The sequence below is a fragment of the Corvus moneduloides genome, chromosome 1 (genome assembly GCF_009650955.1).
Source record: "Corvus moneduloides isolate bCorMon1 chromosome 1, bCorMon1.pri, whole genome shotgun sequence".
In the NCBI taxonomy this organism is placed as follows: domain Eukaryota; kingdom Metazoa; phylum Chordata; class Aves; order Passeriformes; family Corvidae; genus Corvus; species Corvus moneduloides.
This window is the reverse complement of record NC_045476.1, coordinates 24,827,907-24,845,187: the sequence shown is the minus strand read 5'-3', so window position 1 is coordinate 24,845,187 and position 17,281 is coordinate 24,827,907. Positions and strand designations below refer to the sequence as shown.

Sequence of the window (17,281 nt, the reverse complement as noted above, 5' to 3'; positions counted from 1 at the left end):
GCTGTTATATCTGCTATAGAAACTCAAATTGTAACTGGGAATCTTCAAGGGTCAGTTAATAACATTTATCCTCTAGCAAACCCTGGCTGGGATCCCAATGTCCCAGAACAGATGGAAAAGCTGAAGCGATACCAGAGATGGGTGGTTGTTGGATTAACAACATATTCTGTGTTAAATACTTTAAAAAGTAAACTGAGTCAAGACACTGTGAATGTGATTGGAGCTACAGGGGTAAGTGAAACAAGGCCTTTTTTCCAACCTTTAAAATTTAAATTGGGAAAACACTAGGTCCCTCACCAGTTCCTGTATATGCCAAATTCCCCAATGCCAATATTGGGCAGAGATTTATTGGAAAAATTGGAAGGAGAAATTAAGTTTTCCAAGGAGGGGGGAGTGAAAGTTACAATCCCAGAATCTAAAATTATCGAAGCAGCTGCTCTACTTGTACAGGAATGCCATGGAAAAATTCCCAAAGAAGTTGAAGAGGCTGTTATTCAAATAGTATGGGCCAGTGATTCTCCTGGGAGATCCAAAAAAGATGAACCTGTGAGTATCACACTTAAAGCAAGAGCTACACCAGTAAGGCAAAGACAATATCCTCTGAAATTAGAAGCTCGCAAGGGATTAGTACCTGTGATTGAAAAGTTTCTCAAATTTGGGTTGTTAGTGGAATGCAAATCCAGATACAACACACCAATCTTCCCAGTAAAGAAAGTTGGAAGCTACAGGTTGGTACAGGATTTGAGGGAAATTAACAAGATAACACAGGACGTACATCCAGTGGTAGCGAATCCCTACACACTCTTGACAACACTAACAAATGAATTAGGGTGGTTCACTGTTTTAGATCTCAAGGATGCCTTTTTCTGCATTCCTGTGCATAAGAATAGCCAAGAACTCTTTGCTTTTGAGTGTGAGAATCCTGAAACGGGGAGAAAGACCCAGCTCACCTGGACAGTTTTACCACAAGGATTCAAAAATAGCCCAACCATATTCAGAAAACAGCTGGCAAAGGAGCTTGAGGACTGGAGGAAAGAAGAACCAGGAGGAGCCGTTCTCCAGTATGTTGATGACCTCTTGATAGCAGCCAAAACACAAGATGACTGCATCCAGGTCACTGTAAGTCTGTTAAACTTTTTAGGCCAAAGTGGGTATCGGGTCTCGAAGGAGAAGGCACAGATTGCCAGGGAAACAGTAGTATACCTGGGCCTGGAAATTTTCTGTGGACATTGACAACTCAGCACAGAATGGAAGAAAGCCATCTGTCAACTTCCAGAGCCCTATACCGTAAGGGAGATGCAGGCCTTCCTGGGAATGGTAGGTTGGTATCGCCTATGGATATCAAACTATGGTCTACTGGTAAGACCTTTGTATGAGGTCCTTAAAGCAGCTGAAAAAGGGACAATCATGTGGACAGAGAATGCCAGGGCTGCATTTAAACAGCTGAAACATTCCTTGATGTCAGCCCCAGCTCTGGGGCTGCTGGACTTGACTAAACCTTTTGAACTCTTTACACATGAGCGACTGAATGTTGCTCTGGGGGTACTGGCCCAGCACCTTGGAGACCAGCGAAGAGCTGTGGCCTGTTTTTCAAAACAACAAGGCAATGTAGCCCAGGGTTGGCCAGGATGCTTGAAAGCTCTGTGGCAGCAACAGTCCTTCTGATACGGGAGGCCTGTAAATTCACCCTTGGGGCAACACAATGTCGTGTATGTACCCCATGCAGTGATAAATGTGCTGGAGCAAAAGGCGGGATACTGGCTATCTCCTAGCAATCTGTGTTATTAGAACAGGATGGTGTTACTCTAAAGACAACTTCTGTGGTAAACCCTGCGATGTTTTTATCATCCACGTTACTTGACAGTGTTCCTGAGCATGATTGTTTGCAGACAATAGAGGAAACTTATTCCAGCAGACCAGACCTTAAAGATGTTCCTTTGAAGAATCCAGACTGGGATTGTACACTGATGGGAGCAGCTTCATGAGAAACGGTATGAGGATGACCGGTTATGCTGTAACCACCTCAGATAAAATCATTGAGTCAAAAGCCTTGCCTCCAGATGTATCATCACAGAAAGCTGAACTCATTGCACTAACGAGAGCTCTAGAACTGAGCGAGGGGAAGAAGGTGAACATATGGACTGATTCCAAATATGCCTTCAGTGTTGTTCATGCTATCACATGAGCTATCTGGAAGGAATGTGGCCTGCTGACTGCTCAAGGTAATGAGGTTAAGCATGCTAAACAGATTCTTGCACTTCTACAGAGCATTTGGAAACCTATGGAAGTGGCTATCATGCATTGCAAGGGTCATCAAAAAGGCTATAAACAGCCCCTGAAGTGGGAAATCGTTTTGCTGACAAAACAGCCAGGGGGATTGCAGAAAAAGGCATTTTTGCAGTGGTACCACAGAAAAAGATAGATTTGTCATCATTTACCCCAAAATATGATCAGAGGAATGTCAAATTAATTAAGTTCCTTAAGGCTGAAATCAAAGAAGGTGGGTGGGCTGTTACCCCAGTAGGACAAGTCGTAGTTCCACCCCTGATCCTTCGGGAAATAGCCCAACGAGAGCATGAAAGTACCCACTGGGGAACAGAAAATCTTTTAAAACATCTGAGGAAAGTAGAAATAGGGAGAGGGATGACTGATATTGTACAATCTGTAACAAGCAAGTGTGAAACATGCTGTAAAAACAACCCTGACACAAGCAAGAGAGTTGTGTTAGGAGTGACAAAACCAGGAGATCTCCCGGGAGATTACTGGCATATAGATTTTGCTGAGATGCCACACAAAGAGGGATGCAGCTATATACTGGTACTGGTTGACACCTTCAGTGGACGGCCTGAGGCATTCCCCTGTCGCACCAACACAGCAAAAGAAGTAGTGAAAGCTTTGCTCAATCATATCATACCAAGATTTGGGGTTCCTTTGGGAATGTCATCAGATGGGGACCACATTTTGTTGCAACGGTGGTTGGGGAAGTTAGCAGGATTTTGGGACTTACCTGGGACCTGCACACACCATACAGGCCCCAAGCAAGTGGTAAAGTTGAGCGCATGAATGGGACCCTCAAAACCCAGATTTGCAAGATTTGTCAAGAGACATCCATGACATGGGTTCAAGCCCAAGCCTTGTTGAGAGTCTGCATACAGCCAAGGCGGAGGGACAGCGTAAGTCCCTGTGAAATATTATATGGCAGGCTGTACCAGGTTCCACATATCCCAGGGGAAATTCATATGAGAGGTAAAAATGATTTGCAGAAGTATTTAATGGCTCTGAGTTCCACTTTGCAGAAGCTCCAGAGATTCATCGTGCTATCCAAACCAACAGGATTGGACACACCTGCTCATCCGTTCCAGCCTGGAGATTGGGTCTACATCAAGTGGTGGGACAGTGACCCCTTGCAAGCCAAGTGGAAGGGACCATTCCAAGTTTTGCTGACCACTTTTACTGCGGTCAAGGTTGCTGGCAAAGGATCATGGATTCACTGCTCCAGAGTGAAGAAAGCTTCTGCTCCCGAAATCACTAAGAAGACAGAGACTGATACAAACCAGAAAGATGCAGTTTAAACTGTTTTTTTCGTGTTTGCTGTCTGCCTAACTGGTAACCATAGTTCAGGGTTCACCCCATGATTTGCATAAGACTGTGGTCCAAAATGTGTCCAGAATTCTTAATAAGAGCGATTGCAGGATCTGTACTCAGTTACCACCCCTAGATGGGAGGGGTCACTGGCCACTGATTGGCATTTTAATGAAAGAGAACCGCACTGAAATGTGGGAACCAATTAATAGCACCCTTCTGCCCCCATACCCCTGAGTGGCCTGATAGAGCATACAAACTGTAAGGTTCCTTGTGCAATTGTAAACACCACAGGAAAGGCCATTCTTACTTCATATTGTCATAAGACTCATTTCAGGGAAATAATAGACCCAAGAATTCTGGCAAAGATTAAATTGATAGGGTGGAGACTGGCTCAGCCATTTGGGACAGGGTTATATTGGATATGTGGCGATAAGGCCTGGAAAGTTATGCCTGTGAACAAAGACCAGGCTTGTGCCATTGGGGCTGTGGTCCCGAATATAACAGTATTTGACCATCTTGAAAAACCAAATGAGAGGAGAAAAAGATCTCTGAATCCCCTCATTGAACGTCCCACACTTTTCCATAGCATAATCAGAGCCCTCATACCCTCTTATGGAGTGGTTGAACTGGAGAGAGCAATTGTAAACATCTCAGCTGTCAATGAACATATTGAGCAACATACTGCAGATGCAATTTCAGCCTTACAGGAGGAAGTTGACAGTCTGTCCCGTACAGTTATGCAAAACAGGATAGCTCTCAATTTCATACTTGCCGCACAAGGAGGTGTATGTGCTATTGTCAACACCACCTGTTGTTCTTATGTGGACCAAAGTGGGAGAATTAAGAAAGATTTGGATGAAGTTTGGAAGGGAACTTAAATTCTACATGAAGTAGCTTCTAGAAATAACACCTTAAAATTTGATCATATTTTTGATACCCTCACCTCATGGTTACCAAACTGGGCCTGGGTAAAAGAAACATTTATAATAGCTGTAATTGTAGTTATTATCTGTGTAATAGCCTGTGGAGCAGCCGGTTGTGTAAACCGGTTCTGCGGGTAATGTAGAGTAGAGACTAGACAAGGTAGAGTTTTGTTAGTCTCTAAAAGGGAGGAAATGATGCCATGAAGATTTTTTGCCTTTTCTTTTATACCCCTGTTATACCTTTTTACAACTTCTGTATTCTTAGTGCTTTTTGCCTACATTCTTGGACTTGTTTGTTCAGTTAGAAGACGAAACATTTTAGAAGCTTCGTAGGTAGAGGTTAGTGTGCCCCAGACCCCAAGGTCCTCTCCAGAACACATTCTGTAAACTAAGATAGAACCATCCAGGGGAAGGTTCCTTGGGGGAGGGGGTGGCTCATTCAAGCCTCTCATTGGGGAATTTTTGATAGTTATGATAATTAGCAAGACCTGTAATGTTATATCAGATCTTTTGGGGGTGTGCATTTCAATGCATTTGACCTGGACGTAGTGCACCTAAGGATCCTTAAAATAAATACCAAGGTAAAATCCCTTTTTTTCCTTCTAACCATGTTTGACTCTTGATTTTAAGACTAGGAAAAGGCATCAACAAAAGCATTCAAGTCAAGTCAATTAACAGCATGATCAATGTAAGAGTCACTGTCTGTCATTTCTAATTACACTTTTAGGATGGCTCAGATTTTATCCCAGCTCTTTCTCATCACATTTTCTTACGTACCTCATTTATTTTCTTTCACGTACTTCATTTTCCTTCCCAACAGGTCTGCCTTCAGAGGAAGCTGTTTCTTTACACTCACTACAAGGTACAAAGGACAGCAGTGTTTCTCCTACATAGCTGCTGCCTGCTATCATGTAGGCATTCTTATGTGATAACACTCCCCAAACAGAAACAAAAGGAAGAAGATGTAAAAGCAAGCAATAGATAATTTCATTTCAGCTGTCAGACACCCTCAGAGCACAGTGATGTAGGAAGTACAAAGACTGTTTTGAAAAAGCATATCAAAGGCAAAAAGAAAACCTACAACAGATGAATGTGAGAAATGAAGGTGGAGGCATGAGCCAAGTCATCAGTTTATGCACATTGCTGGAATTACCAACTCAACAGGAGATGTTACTTAAAACCAGACTTTTAAGTGAACTGCTGTCCACCACTTCTTTTTGCTGGATGTTACAGTTTTGCATTAGGTGGCAGTACGTGCAATTTTCCATTTAGCATCATACTTAATCATTCAGCAGGTGGAAAATTCAAGGCAGAACCTTACTAGCCATCTAGGTTTCCTTAGGTGCTGCCAATGTATGGTTCCTAGGCATAAATAGCAGTAAGCCCATTGTGCTGCCCTCTGGGCCAGCAGTCAGCACCCATTGAGCAAGGTTATCAGGAGTAGTTGCTCAGCAATTGCCATGTGCCAGTCCCTGGAGTGGCCTCTTGGCCTCTGCAGAGCTCACAAAATTTCTTAAACGTGAGAAGGCCATGAAAGGCCATTTGCAAAATTGCTGCAAGAATGTACACCATCAGGCAGGCAGCTGACAAGTGTAACAGTAAGAGAAAAAACCAGAAAGTTCAGAATCCCACAGGGCACAAAACTTAGTCCTGTAATGCTGTTTAAACAAACTGGCATATTGTATTTTTTGTATGTCATCGATACAAGAATGTGTTGGACTTTTAGAAAATACTTACATCTCTCTTCTGAGACTTACAGAAAGTCTCCTGTAGAAAAGAGATGCTGAATACAAACCTTGCTAATGTCACAGTTATGCACACAGAAAAGATACCTAAACAAGACACAGTACTGTCATGGGTTAGCATAGCTACAGAAGTGATTTTCTTGCAAAGAGGTGCTTACAGTTTCCTCTATGACCTGACAGAACCTATCAACTGGCTAGATTGAATACTGACCATTTTTTAAGCCACTTAAAAGAAGCTTGACACGCCTCTGTGGCCCACATTTAAGAATGGACAAACCCTGGGAAAGCTCTCTCTTGCTTCCGGCCTTGGGACAGGTAACTGGGCAGGGGCTGTGCGGCCCAGCAGGGCTGGGCCAGGCCCTGCTCGGCCCGGGCCGGGCCGGGACACAGCCATCCTGGAGCCATGAGACCCTGTTCCACCCGCAGCCCCCACACAGCCCTGTTACGTGCAGATGGCGCGGCCTGGCTCCCCCCTCTCCCCTCCAGTGCGGCCGAAGATTCAGCTGAAGCTGCCTGGCAAAGATCATGTGATCAACAGCGATAAGCAAATTCCAGCTGTGGGGCCTGGGTGAGATTAACCCTTTTTAAATGCTGTAAGTTTTCTCCAGAACAGATGAAGCCTGCAGACATCAATTCTCTCCCGAGAAAACACCATAGAGATACCAAAGTTAGTAAAGAAGGAAGAGCTGAAACCCTGAGGGAGGAGAAAGAGGAGATGCTTAGAAGCTGAAATTCTGTTGTAAAGTTATGGTGGTGATAGACTATGATGTATCAGAGTACCCATTGTAATTTCATGAAAGCATGGGGGGTTGGAGCGTTCAAACTGTACTTGTGAGCAAAAGTACCTATGCTGAAACAAGCAAATGATTGTAATTGTGAGCAAGAGTTCCTGTGCTGAAATAAGCAAATGATTGTAATTGTGAGCAAAAGTACCTGTGCTGAAATAAGCAAATGCTGAAGCAGCTGTAATTTGATGAGAAGTTTGAAAAGGGAGAGATGGAAGTGATGAGGACTCTTGCTCCAAATCGGAAGGAGAAGACCTCTGTTCCTAGAGATGCTCCCAGGGAAGGGGGAGGGCCTCTATTCCTAGAGATGAAGATGCTCCCAGAGAGAGCCTTTGTTTCTGAACAGCTCAACCTTAAAATGGTACCCCAGTAGCTCAAGATTGGACCCTCGAAAGCAGTTGTGGGGAAAGCTGTAAGTTGGGGGAAGGGACTCTCACATGCAAGCAGAGAACCAACCCGGGCAGCTGTCTTGTTCTGATACTGAAGCCATGAGAGAACTTCTTGTGGAGATGTCTCCATAGCATGAGCAAGAGAGACTCCTCTCCCTAGGTGAACTGAAACTGACTGAAAATCTCAAGGGTTGTCCTTTTACATTGTCAGTGGGAGAAGAGAGAAAGGTGGGGGGAGGAGAAGTGTTCTGATTTTTTTTCCTCTTCCTTTTAGTTCTGTTAATAAACTTCTTTATATTCTTTTAAGTTTTGTGCCTGCTTCGCTTTCTCCTAATTCTTATCTCACAGAAAGTAAATTAGTAAGTAATGAGTATTTTGGACCAAACCACTACACCCTAATTGGTGTTTCTGCCCGGTTTACAAACTGAACCCACTACAGTACTCAATGCAATGCATTGACAATGCAAGCAGTCCAAGGGACTCACAAATACACACAAACACAGTGCAACCATTCATGCTGGAAACAATCTTCTTGCAGCAGCTGAAGACCTGAGGCCAGAGAAATGTTCATAATTAATTAAAAATCATGGCAGCAGCAAGGGAAGTGGGGAGAAAAGTAGAGCTGCAAACAAACCTACAGTGTCAGCCCCACATTTAGAAAAAAAACCTGGGAGCATATTTACCTTCTACTTGTTCTTGTGTCTCACATTATCCAATGCCATTTCACACAGATCAGCACAGAAATCTCCAAATCAGTATTTTTCACTAAACTCTCATAGCTTAAACCCACCCTGTCTGTGACTCAAGCCACCACACTTCAGTTTCTTGTGGCTGTGACACACAAGCACACACATAATCTGTCCTGTCATTGCTGCACTAGAGCCATAATCTTCAGCAAAGGGTGATAGCAAACAGGAATGGTGCCTATGATGCCTTAGCCAATCGAATCATCACACTGGCTTATCTGCCAGCATGCTCAAGGGTTCCAAAGCAAGAAAATTAATCTGTCAAAGACCTCCATTGAGCCTGCCTCCTGCAAGGAAGAGGTAAGATAACTACATCTGGAGGCTGTAATATGGACTCTTAATCAACAGAATTCACATCTTCCTTCAGTCTACTGCAATGGCACAGATTATTAGTAACTCTACAAGCCCACAATTCATTTTGTTATTACAGTATAAGCAAGCAATACAAGTTAGAACCAGCAGATCATGCAGAAGAAACAGTGTGATGTTTATTAGGATTTCACCTTCAATGAAAAATATTTCTGTCCTTACTCAGAAAGAACTACCACTAACATCATAGGGGAGGACTACCATTAGCAGCAAAGGAGATTGGGAGCCGCAGCAGATGGTCCTTCAAAGGGGGAAACAATCAGTAGAACAGCATTTCCCTGGGAAAAAAAGAAAAAAAACTACCAACCTGGTAACAGGAAAATCCACTTTCAAACCCCCTAACAAAAAGAGAGAGATGACTCACAAATACCTTCCAGTCCTCCGCGATTTACTCTTACCTCTGTGATGTTTTCTTATATTTTCTCCTGCAGGAAAAGAACAAAATACAACTGAGATGAGAAGGCTTCACAGGCGAGGAGGAAAAAAGGAGAGGATCAGAAATCAGGAGCAATTCAGTGAAGTCACTTCTGTCATAAGATTGTCCCAAACTTGGTGTAGCCTTTCCCTTCTACTAACCTCAGTGGTGGTTGCCACTAAATTCAGGAGAAAAAATCGTGTTTGTTTCTATGCACGTACTGCCCTTTCTTGTGAGAAAGGGTTGCTGCAACTAGGAAAAAAAAAAAATTTATTCTAAATGAATAAGTGTCAGAAAACTACTTGTACTTATTAGTTGCAATTTTCATGCCTCTCATCCAACAGATCAGTAAGATAAGATCTGTGAAGATCCCACTCACATGGAGTGATGAAATGTGTCCAACCATATTGTCTGTGGTCACTCAGTAGAAAACCCCAGTGGTTTTAGAACAGTCTCTCTCTAAAAAGAAACTCTAGATCCTAGCAAGTTCTCTACTCCAACAAATTCCACATACCACACCACAGAGCTTCACTTAGTTGCACCTGTCTTGAGACCTTACAAACCTTACCCCAGGACTAGGAACGGTGAGTCAAGATTATGAAGAGTTAAACTTCAGCTAGAAGTTAGAAGCAACTTGTACTGATTGAACCAAAAGATAAGTTAACGGAAAGTTAAAAATTTAGTTAAGAAGTATAGTGCTATTCACTGTTATGTACCTATCTGAAACTTGGCTTATAGTAAATAAACTGTCATAAGGACAAAAAAAGCTAATAGAATGATAACTAGCACCTAGATTGCATAATTAAATACAGGCAGGGGGTATGGACCGTCTCCAGAAGGCTTGCCAAGGCTTGCCCACAATAAAAAGTAGAAAGTTCATGGTAATGAAAAAATCCCTGACTTCATCTTTCAAGACCACTGACTCAAATCAAGACCACCGACCCAAATCAAGAAAAAACCTGTGCATGCACAAAGGACTAGTAACCTCATTTTAATAGAAAGCAGAAATGGAAGGTGCTAAAATATGTATATAATTAATATGTAACACTTTGTAAAATAAATAAAAGGCAAATAACCGTGTAAGCGGCTGGCACGTCTCTAGGAGGCAACTCCCGTGCCACCCGCTGGCATAATAAACATACCACTTTCTAACTTGAATTAGTTAAAAAGTTTTTGTCTGTAAATACCGGGTTTTTTAACAATTCAATGGCAAGGGTAGATAAGCATACAGGACCTCTTCTCCACCCTAATACTTACACCACATTAATTACAGCAAAGGCTGTAAACCTCTTACTCTTCTTACCATGGTGCATTTTGTCTTCAACAGCAGGCAATGACACAGGCTGCCAATGCACAGAGTAAGGCAATACACAAAAAGGCAATACATGCCTTTCTGCATAGCTATCTATGTGGCTATACAGTTACCTGCAGGGGTGTATCAGCATTGTATGTTGTTTGTGAGCTGCTGTTTCTGCAGCTGTTTCCAAAGGCTTGCACAGAGGCTGGCAAAACAGGGCATTGATTTACTTTAACTCAGCTCTGCTTTTATGTTTTAAAGTAAAATTAATGATCTTTAAACTTCACAAGCCGTGACTGAAACAAGTTTCAATGTGGACTGTGATGAGGTATGCCCTGTTACTTAGCAATACACTAACAAACATTCCCAACATTTTCAATGTGTAGGTAATAGTGTTAAAATAGGTGTACAGCTATTAGCATCAAGTTTGCTTTTCCTTCTCTGATACTACTGTACATGGAAAATTGTGGCTAGGGTGGGCCTAGAAAACCCAAACAAGGAATAATTTTCCTTATAAATAAGAAACACGGCGTAAAGGAATGTAGTGCCATTTTCTAGTTAAAAAGAGCCATGAATAATGTCCCCTGACTGTAAAATGTTTCATCCAACAAATATCTTTACAAATTGTACTCGTGGTTGTACCCACTTCTATATTCTGACCATGTTGGAATCATAAAAATACTAAATAGCTGTAAATGAAAAAATATTTCATTTACAATTTACTGTGTGAAGAATTACTTATTTAAACTTGAAATGATGCAAAGGAATAAAAGAGCAAATATTCATAGCATTATGAAGTTTATAGCTTACTGACATTAAGAATGTTGACACATAAAAGCAGAAACAACTGGACAAATCTTACTCTATGAAAATCTTTCATTTTCATTTCAGAAGGGTGAAAAGTAGAACTTTTGTTTTGAAGACTGTGCATTAGGAAGTTTATATTCTGACAAATACAGAACTTCATTATGTTTTCTGGCAAAAAACCTGCTGAAAATACCCTACCTGACTGGCCATTCCGATCCACACTAATTAAAAGACTATATTCCCAAGAAATCCAAATTTGTTTAAGTTTTCAAATGAAATTATTTGCAAGTTAATTCTTTCCCCTGAGAGGCTCTTATGGTTTATTCCAACACTGCCAGAACTATTTTTCCCTTCATTGGGTAGTGACTTTCATGTAATATTATAAAATGTTTCTCTTTCAGCCATTTGAGCAAAGATACAATTCATTAACTCCAGTCTTAGGGTGTTCTTTACATTTGATTAATCACATGACTTTTCTGATGAGTTATGCCTTTAATGTTCCTTTCATTCAAGAATATTTTTAATACATTAGAAAGCTGTACTATCACTGATGACAGTACTAGGTAAAAAAGAATTTGCCTAAGTCATAGAGATTTTAAAAAACATATATACAGTTTTTTATTGTTGTTGTTTCCACACCTGCAGTCCAGTCAGTTAAGGTTTACATGTACCAAGTTAGTGACTGCATTTCCAAGGACTGAATTTGCATTTTACACTTGAAGACAATATAACTAGAGGAATCCTTGTTTATAGATTCAATATCACTACTGTATGCACATACTTTAAAAGGAACACCATTAGCAAATTCTGATATCCAGGAAAAAAGTTCTGTATGCTTGAACTTTCAGCATTTCAAAAACAAGGTCTAACACTGCTACTCACCAACATTACAAAATGATGGTGTTGATAACATATAACTGTTTGTAAATATAGTATTCAGTTTGCTTTTGGAAACACAGTGTCAACATCTATCTTACTTATGGTTACAAACCACCACTTAGACATGACTACTATTAAATGAGACCATTGGAAACAAAGGAATTAGAAAGTACTTCTTTAACAGCACAGCCATCATCAGAGACTGGCTTAAATCAGCAACCATGTGTGCATTAACAAGAGGAAACTAGAGGGGGATGGATTTAGGTTTGCTTGGGTTTGTGGGGTTTTTGTTTGTATTTTTTTGGGGTTATTTTGTTATTTTTGAGGGGTTTTGTATTAAAAAAAAATATGTGGGACAAGATATCTTGATTTATGTCCCCAGGATGAACCTATGAAGAGAGGAACTAGCTACAAAATTGCTTTTAGCAGATGCTCTAGGATAAACCTGGAAACAAGCACCCTTCCAGTCAAGCTCAAGGGACTTCTGATTTTTTGAAGAAACCCAAGCTATACCTCCTTCCCAGGAGAGAAAGAATGAGAGATTTAAAGGAGGTAATGTTACAGCTTCCCACATCTGTGGGCTATCCTGTGCTCATGCCTGAAAAGAGGTTTGTTGGTATTACCAAATCTGTGTAAGTTTCTTTTCTCACTGCACACATCATGCTCGGACTGCCACATCCACTCAGTTCCTGCTACCTGCTGTGGAATGTATTATTCAGAGGTTTGTATTTAGCTTACACTAAAAATAATTAATGAGAACAAAGTAGATTTCTTTTCATGCTGAAGAGAATTAGCAGGTGACTCACACTAGGTAGGCCCTATACAACCAGTGTAAACTAAAAATAACTTCACTGAACTTAATGCAGTTACACGTGCACAAGTATAATACGAAGTAAGTGAATCCTAGTACAAGATAGCTGCTAGAGCCTAATTTAAAAAAAAAAAAAAATTAAGACATTTAAAAATAGATATTTTGTAATTGAAGTGGTGGGTAAGATGAAATTTTTTAACTCAAAAACCATAAAGTTAACAAGAATGTTGAGCCAACTATTTCAGTATCTCCTCTTCTGAGGATGAATCCTTCTTGTAGCCAGAGAAATAAGACAGTATACTGGCCCAAAATAAAAATTAGGACAGATTTTTGGAGGTAATTAATCATCAAGAAGATGTAGCTAACTACAGCTGTATGGCCACTCAATTCCCATTGAAATAAATAGACATATAAAATTTTTCTTTGTGCTTTGATGCCCTTCAACTTCTTCAAGGTTGTCTGTTCTCAGGGTTATGTTTCTACTTTTGCCATTTAATTCCAGTGCACCCTCAGCCAAATTGCTTTTTCCTGTACTTTCTCTTCAGAACTTTCCCATTTGTTAGCTCTTCAGGGTTGTGGTTTTAGCTATACAGGGTTTTGCACAACAATTCATGACTTGAGCCCAAGTAACAATACATTTGAGTTTTTGCAAAAAAGCTCCTGGCCTTCCTCTGCACTTAGGAACCTGGAAATGAAGAGAATACAATAGGAACACACAAAATCTGTGCCTGCATTTGGTAGTAATGTTCTCAGACCTTAGTCTTCTGAGAGAGTTGAGTGAGTTAATACAACTGAGTAGGTACAGAGAAGTGAGGACAGAAGGGTTGGGGGAATTTAGTAACTCTATCAGCTGACCTGGTTTTGCCCCATAATCATACAACTCATAATATCAACTACCTATGTGAATTGCTATTTCACTCCTACACAGCCTCTGAAAAATTACCTAAACACTTAATATTTTTTTTACTCATAATAGTGGTTTGGTTAATATGGTGTTATTCCACATTCATTTCACAGGGTTTAGTCTTAATGGCATCTTTTCAAAAGATGGATAAAACTGTGGGTGCTGCAGAAGTAATAGGAGGATCTTTGCCTAGTTTCATCCTTGAAAATCTATACTAAAATTTGAAAGTTAATGAGAATCTCATGGTCTGCTCACACTCTGCTAGAGATTGGGGGCTATATCTGCCCTTGGCAAAATCTCTGCAGGCTTCTATGTTCAGTGCAGTGATCAGAGGTAGGCCACCAGCTGGTGGATGTGTGATTGATGGCCTAAGGTACCCACATTAGAATGCAGATGACCCTTTTCAATAGCTTGATACTTCCCAGCTCAGGAATGACAAGTGCCAGAAGAATGTCCTTAGCCTGCTGAGATGGTGGAATAGCTCAGTTTTAAGGCTGAAGCTCACAATCAGCCCTCAGAGTGGCTTCATCTAATGTGTTTTGTTTTGCTTGGCCATTGCAACGGGTTCAAAGTGTACACAGAGTTGGTCAAAGCAGTTTAACAAGCCAGGTAGATCTTCTGAAGTCCCTAAAACTCAGTGGCCTGTGCTCTCTTTGTACCAACAGCTGAGAGTGCGTAAGCCTGGATCTAGCACAACATGTATTTTCAGGCTGGATCTGTGCTTCTTAGTGAAAAAGAGGGCAACAACTTTTTAGGGCACCAAGAGACTAGCAAAAAATGAATCTGCTGCAGTGGTTTAAAAAGTTATTGCCGGCAGCTGCCTTGTATGCGATGCCCTGCCAACAGGTCTGCACCCTCACAGCCCGGCTGGCAGACACGAGGACGCCTCTGGGCATCAGTTGCTTCAGTGCAAAGTTCAACCTTTTGGCTTCAACTGCCAACAATGGTGACTTTTAGCAAAGATGCCAGGTTTTGTACTGCCGAATCTGAGGTATACTCCTTAGTGCTCACTCTGCAGTGGAACCAGAGAGGAAAAAAAACCAGTACATTAACTTCTTCAGCTGATGCAGCAAGCTTCATCAGAGCTTGCCTGCCATACCCTTAGTGTTGTCACTGACACCGATTAGAGAAAAGGGAGTGTTCCTCCTGTCTGAAAAGGATCATTTTGCAAAAGCTACTTCTTCAGAGGAACCACAATTGTTTAGGAAAACATTTATGTCTCAGTTTTGGAGACAAAACTTCAGGAGGAAATGCTCCGGAATGAGTGTCTCCTCCGAAGGGAAAAGGGCCTCCCCTTTTCCTCCACCAATAAGACAAGTGGGTCACAGCTAGTAAAAGTGGAAAAAACAAACTGTTTATTAGCACACAAACAAAACAGGGTAGAACGGGGGGGGGGGACAAAACACAACTTCAAAATACAACAAATTCCCGGAGAGGGAACAGACACGTGGGCTCAGACCAGACGGGGCCACCCGCAGGCTCCCCGGACCGGCGAGGAGGGAAGGGAGGCATTGAGGCAAGGAGAAGGAAAGGGGAAAAAAGCACAAGAAAAACCAACAGAATCTTTGTCCGGAACACAAAAGAAACCCAAAAAGCAGCACAGCACTCCCGGCGCACTCCCTCCCGAGCCCTGCCAAGCCCCAGAGCCCCGAGCAGTTGGGCTGAGCCATCGAACCGACCCGCACCCCGCGTCCCACGGCCCCACCCCCCGGGTCCATCTTAAAGGCACAGCATCCTTGGGCATTGAGCGGACGGTTAAGGAATAAAGCGGCTTCATAACATCACCCCAGGACAAGTTGCCACAAGCGAATACTTGAAATTAGTTGTTCATAGGCTCAAGGAGAAAGAAGGACTTTTCCTCCTATATTTAAAAAGCTTTATAATTAGCATGTGTAAGATATGAGGGGGGAGCTTAGTCATCTGTTAACAAAAGCACACAATAATGTCCTTTAATATTGGAGTCCTACTACATCCATAGCTCACACAAGCTAGGGCTATTAATCTCTGCTTCCCTGCAGGGCTCCTATGACGAGCTCATTTGGAAACAGAGAAAAAAGCCACCTTACTGGAGTGAAATATCCATCTCATAACATGCACATTCTCTCAGATTCTTTTCCTTTCTTTCCTGTCAGAGCTGGGCTTCTGATACTAAAACTGGTTTTAACACTACTGAAATCCTATTTTGTACTTTAGCAAACAAACAGTGATGTAAACAATGAAATCTGGCAAAAGTGAAAAATGTCTGTCTACAAGTCAAATCTGGAAGATTTTTTCTGCTCCTTTTTTACCCACTGGTATGATTTTTCTGACTGATATCCCTCCACTACCTTTTTCTGTAAGAGCCAACCACAATCCATATTTACTGCTTTTGTCTCCAAGCCCTTCCAACTCATGGGTCAAGATATCCCATGATTTTCTCTTGGTGACCATGTCTAGACAGAAGGATTTAAGAGCATTTCCCAGCTTGCAAGCTCAGGTGCCATCTCTGGTCATATTGCAGAGGGGCGTAACAGTTTGTACTGGGGGTAGGCACCATCCCTCTGTGCATCACTCCAAAGGAGATGTGGCTGTAGGCTCAGATCGAGTTGACTGACAGGATCACTTATATTGAAAATCTTCTCTCCCAGCAGCTCAATATTCTCAATCACGTAGTGATGATTATTACCAAATAATCATAATCACCACAGGATTAGTGATGCATTTATGTTACATTACCAAAGTCTATATTAATAACCAAATATAAATCAACTCACAGAACCCCAATCTCACAGCACAGTCTACAGCATCTGCCAAAGCACAAGATCCCATGGCAGCCCTGACCAGAACTCAGAAATATGCTGAGATGACTAGACTATACTGATGGTATAATGCCATCAGTTCCTGACGGGTTTTTAATTCTTTAATTTAAACAGAATGACCCCCTTTCTTGCTTTACTCACATTCCAGTCAATAATAACCAAAAAAAAGTAACTTGTTTTTTCTTTCACGTGGGCTTTTTACCAGAATACCGTGCTAAGTTAAAAACAATACAATCTCAGAGACTATTTACAGCAGAGGAGAAGAAATAGTAAGAAGTGGGTGAGGAAAGAAGGCAAGATTGCAGCTGATACTTGAAGTTTGATGGAGGGTTTATGTGGAATTTTTAACAAACAAGGGAAATCATTTTAAATTGGGCCCTGAACTACATGGGGACATCCTGAAATCATGACAGGATGAGGCAGTCACTTGTGTCATTTGAAGCAGATTAGAAAAGCCTGTGTGCTCTGAAGTATGGGTATGCATGGTGGAGGTACACAAAGAAAAGAAGCATTCACAACCTGAAACTGGTAGAATAATTTCAGTAGAAATGGAAACAAGACAGTTGAGAAACACAACAGGTCACAATTAGTAAACAATGTATTTAAATAATTCAAAGCCAGAAAATATACTCCGATTTTGACCAAGAAAAATACTATTTTAATAAACTTTAGTTCATCTGGCTGACCATTGGATTTCACCAGTCTTAACTACTGAGTTTTCTTAAGAACAACAAAAAAGAAACTTACAGCTGCATCTCCAAAAATTATTTCAGTCATTAGGACATGATCAATTGACATCTCTTGTGATTCCTCTGCTTAGCTGTGACC

At 41.4% G+C, this 17,281-nt stretch overlaps 1 protein-coding gene across 7 annotated transcripts in view; it reads right to left on the bottom strand.

Moving 5' to 3' along the window:
• The window catches only part of PDE1C (phosphodiesterase 1C), a 367,759-nt gene that overhangs the window by 212,479 nt on the left and 137,999 nt on the right, over positions 1-17,281 (bottom strand). The window contains exon 2 of one of the 7 annotated variants that reach the window (XM_032102413.1): positions 8,941-8,967. The exons of the other annotated variants lie outside the window; for them this stretch is intronic. Coding sequence (XP_031958304.1) covers positions 8,941-8,967 — 27 coding nt within the window. The remainder of the gene's footprint in view (positions 1-8,940; positions 8,968-17,281) is intronic. 7 annotated transcript variants of the gene reach the window in all.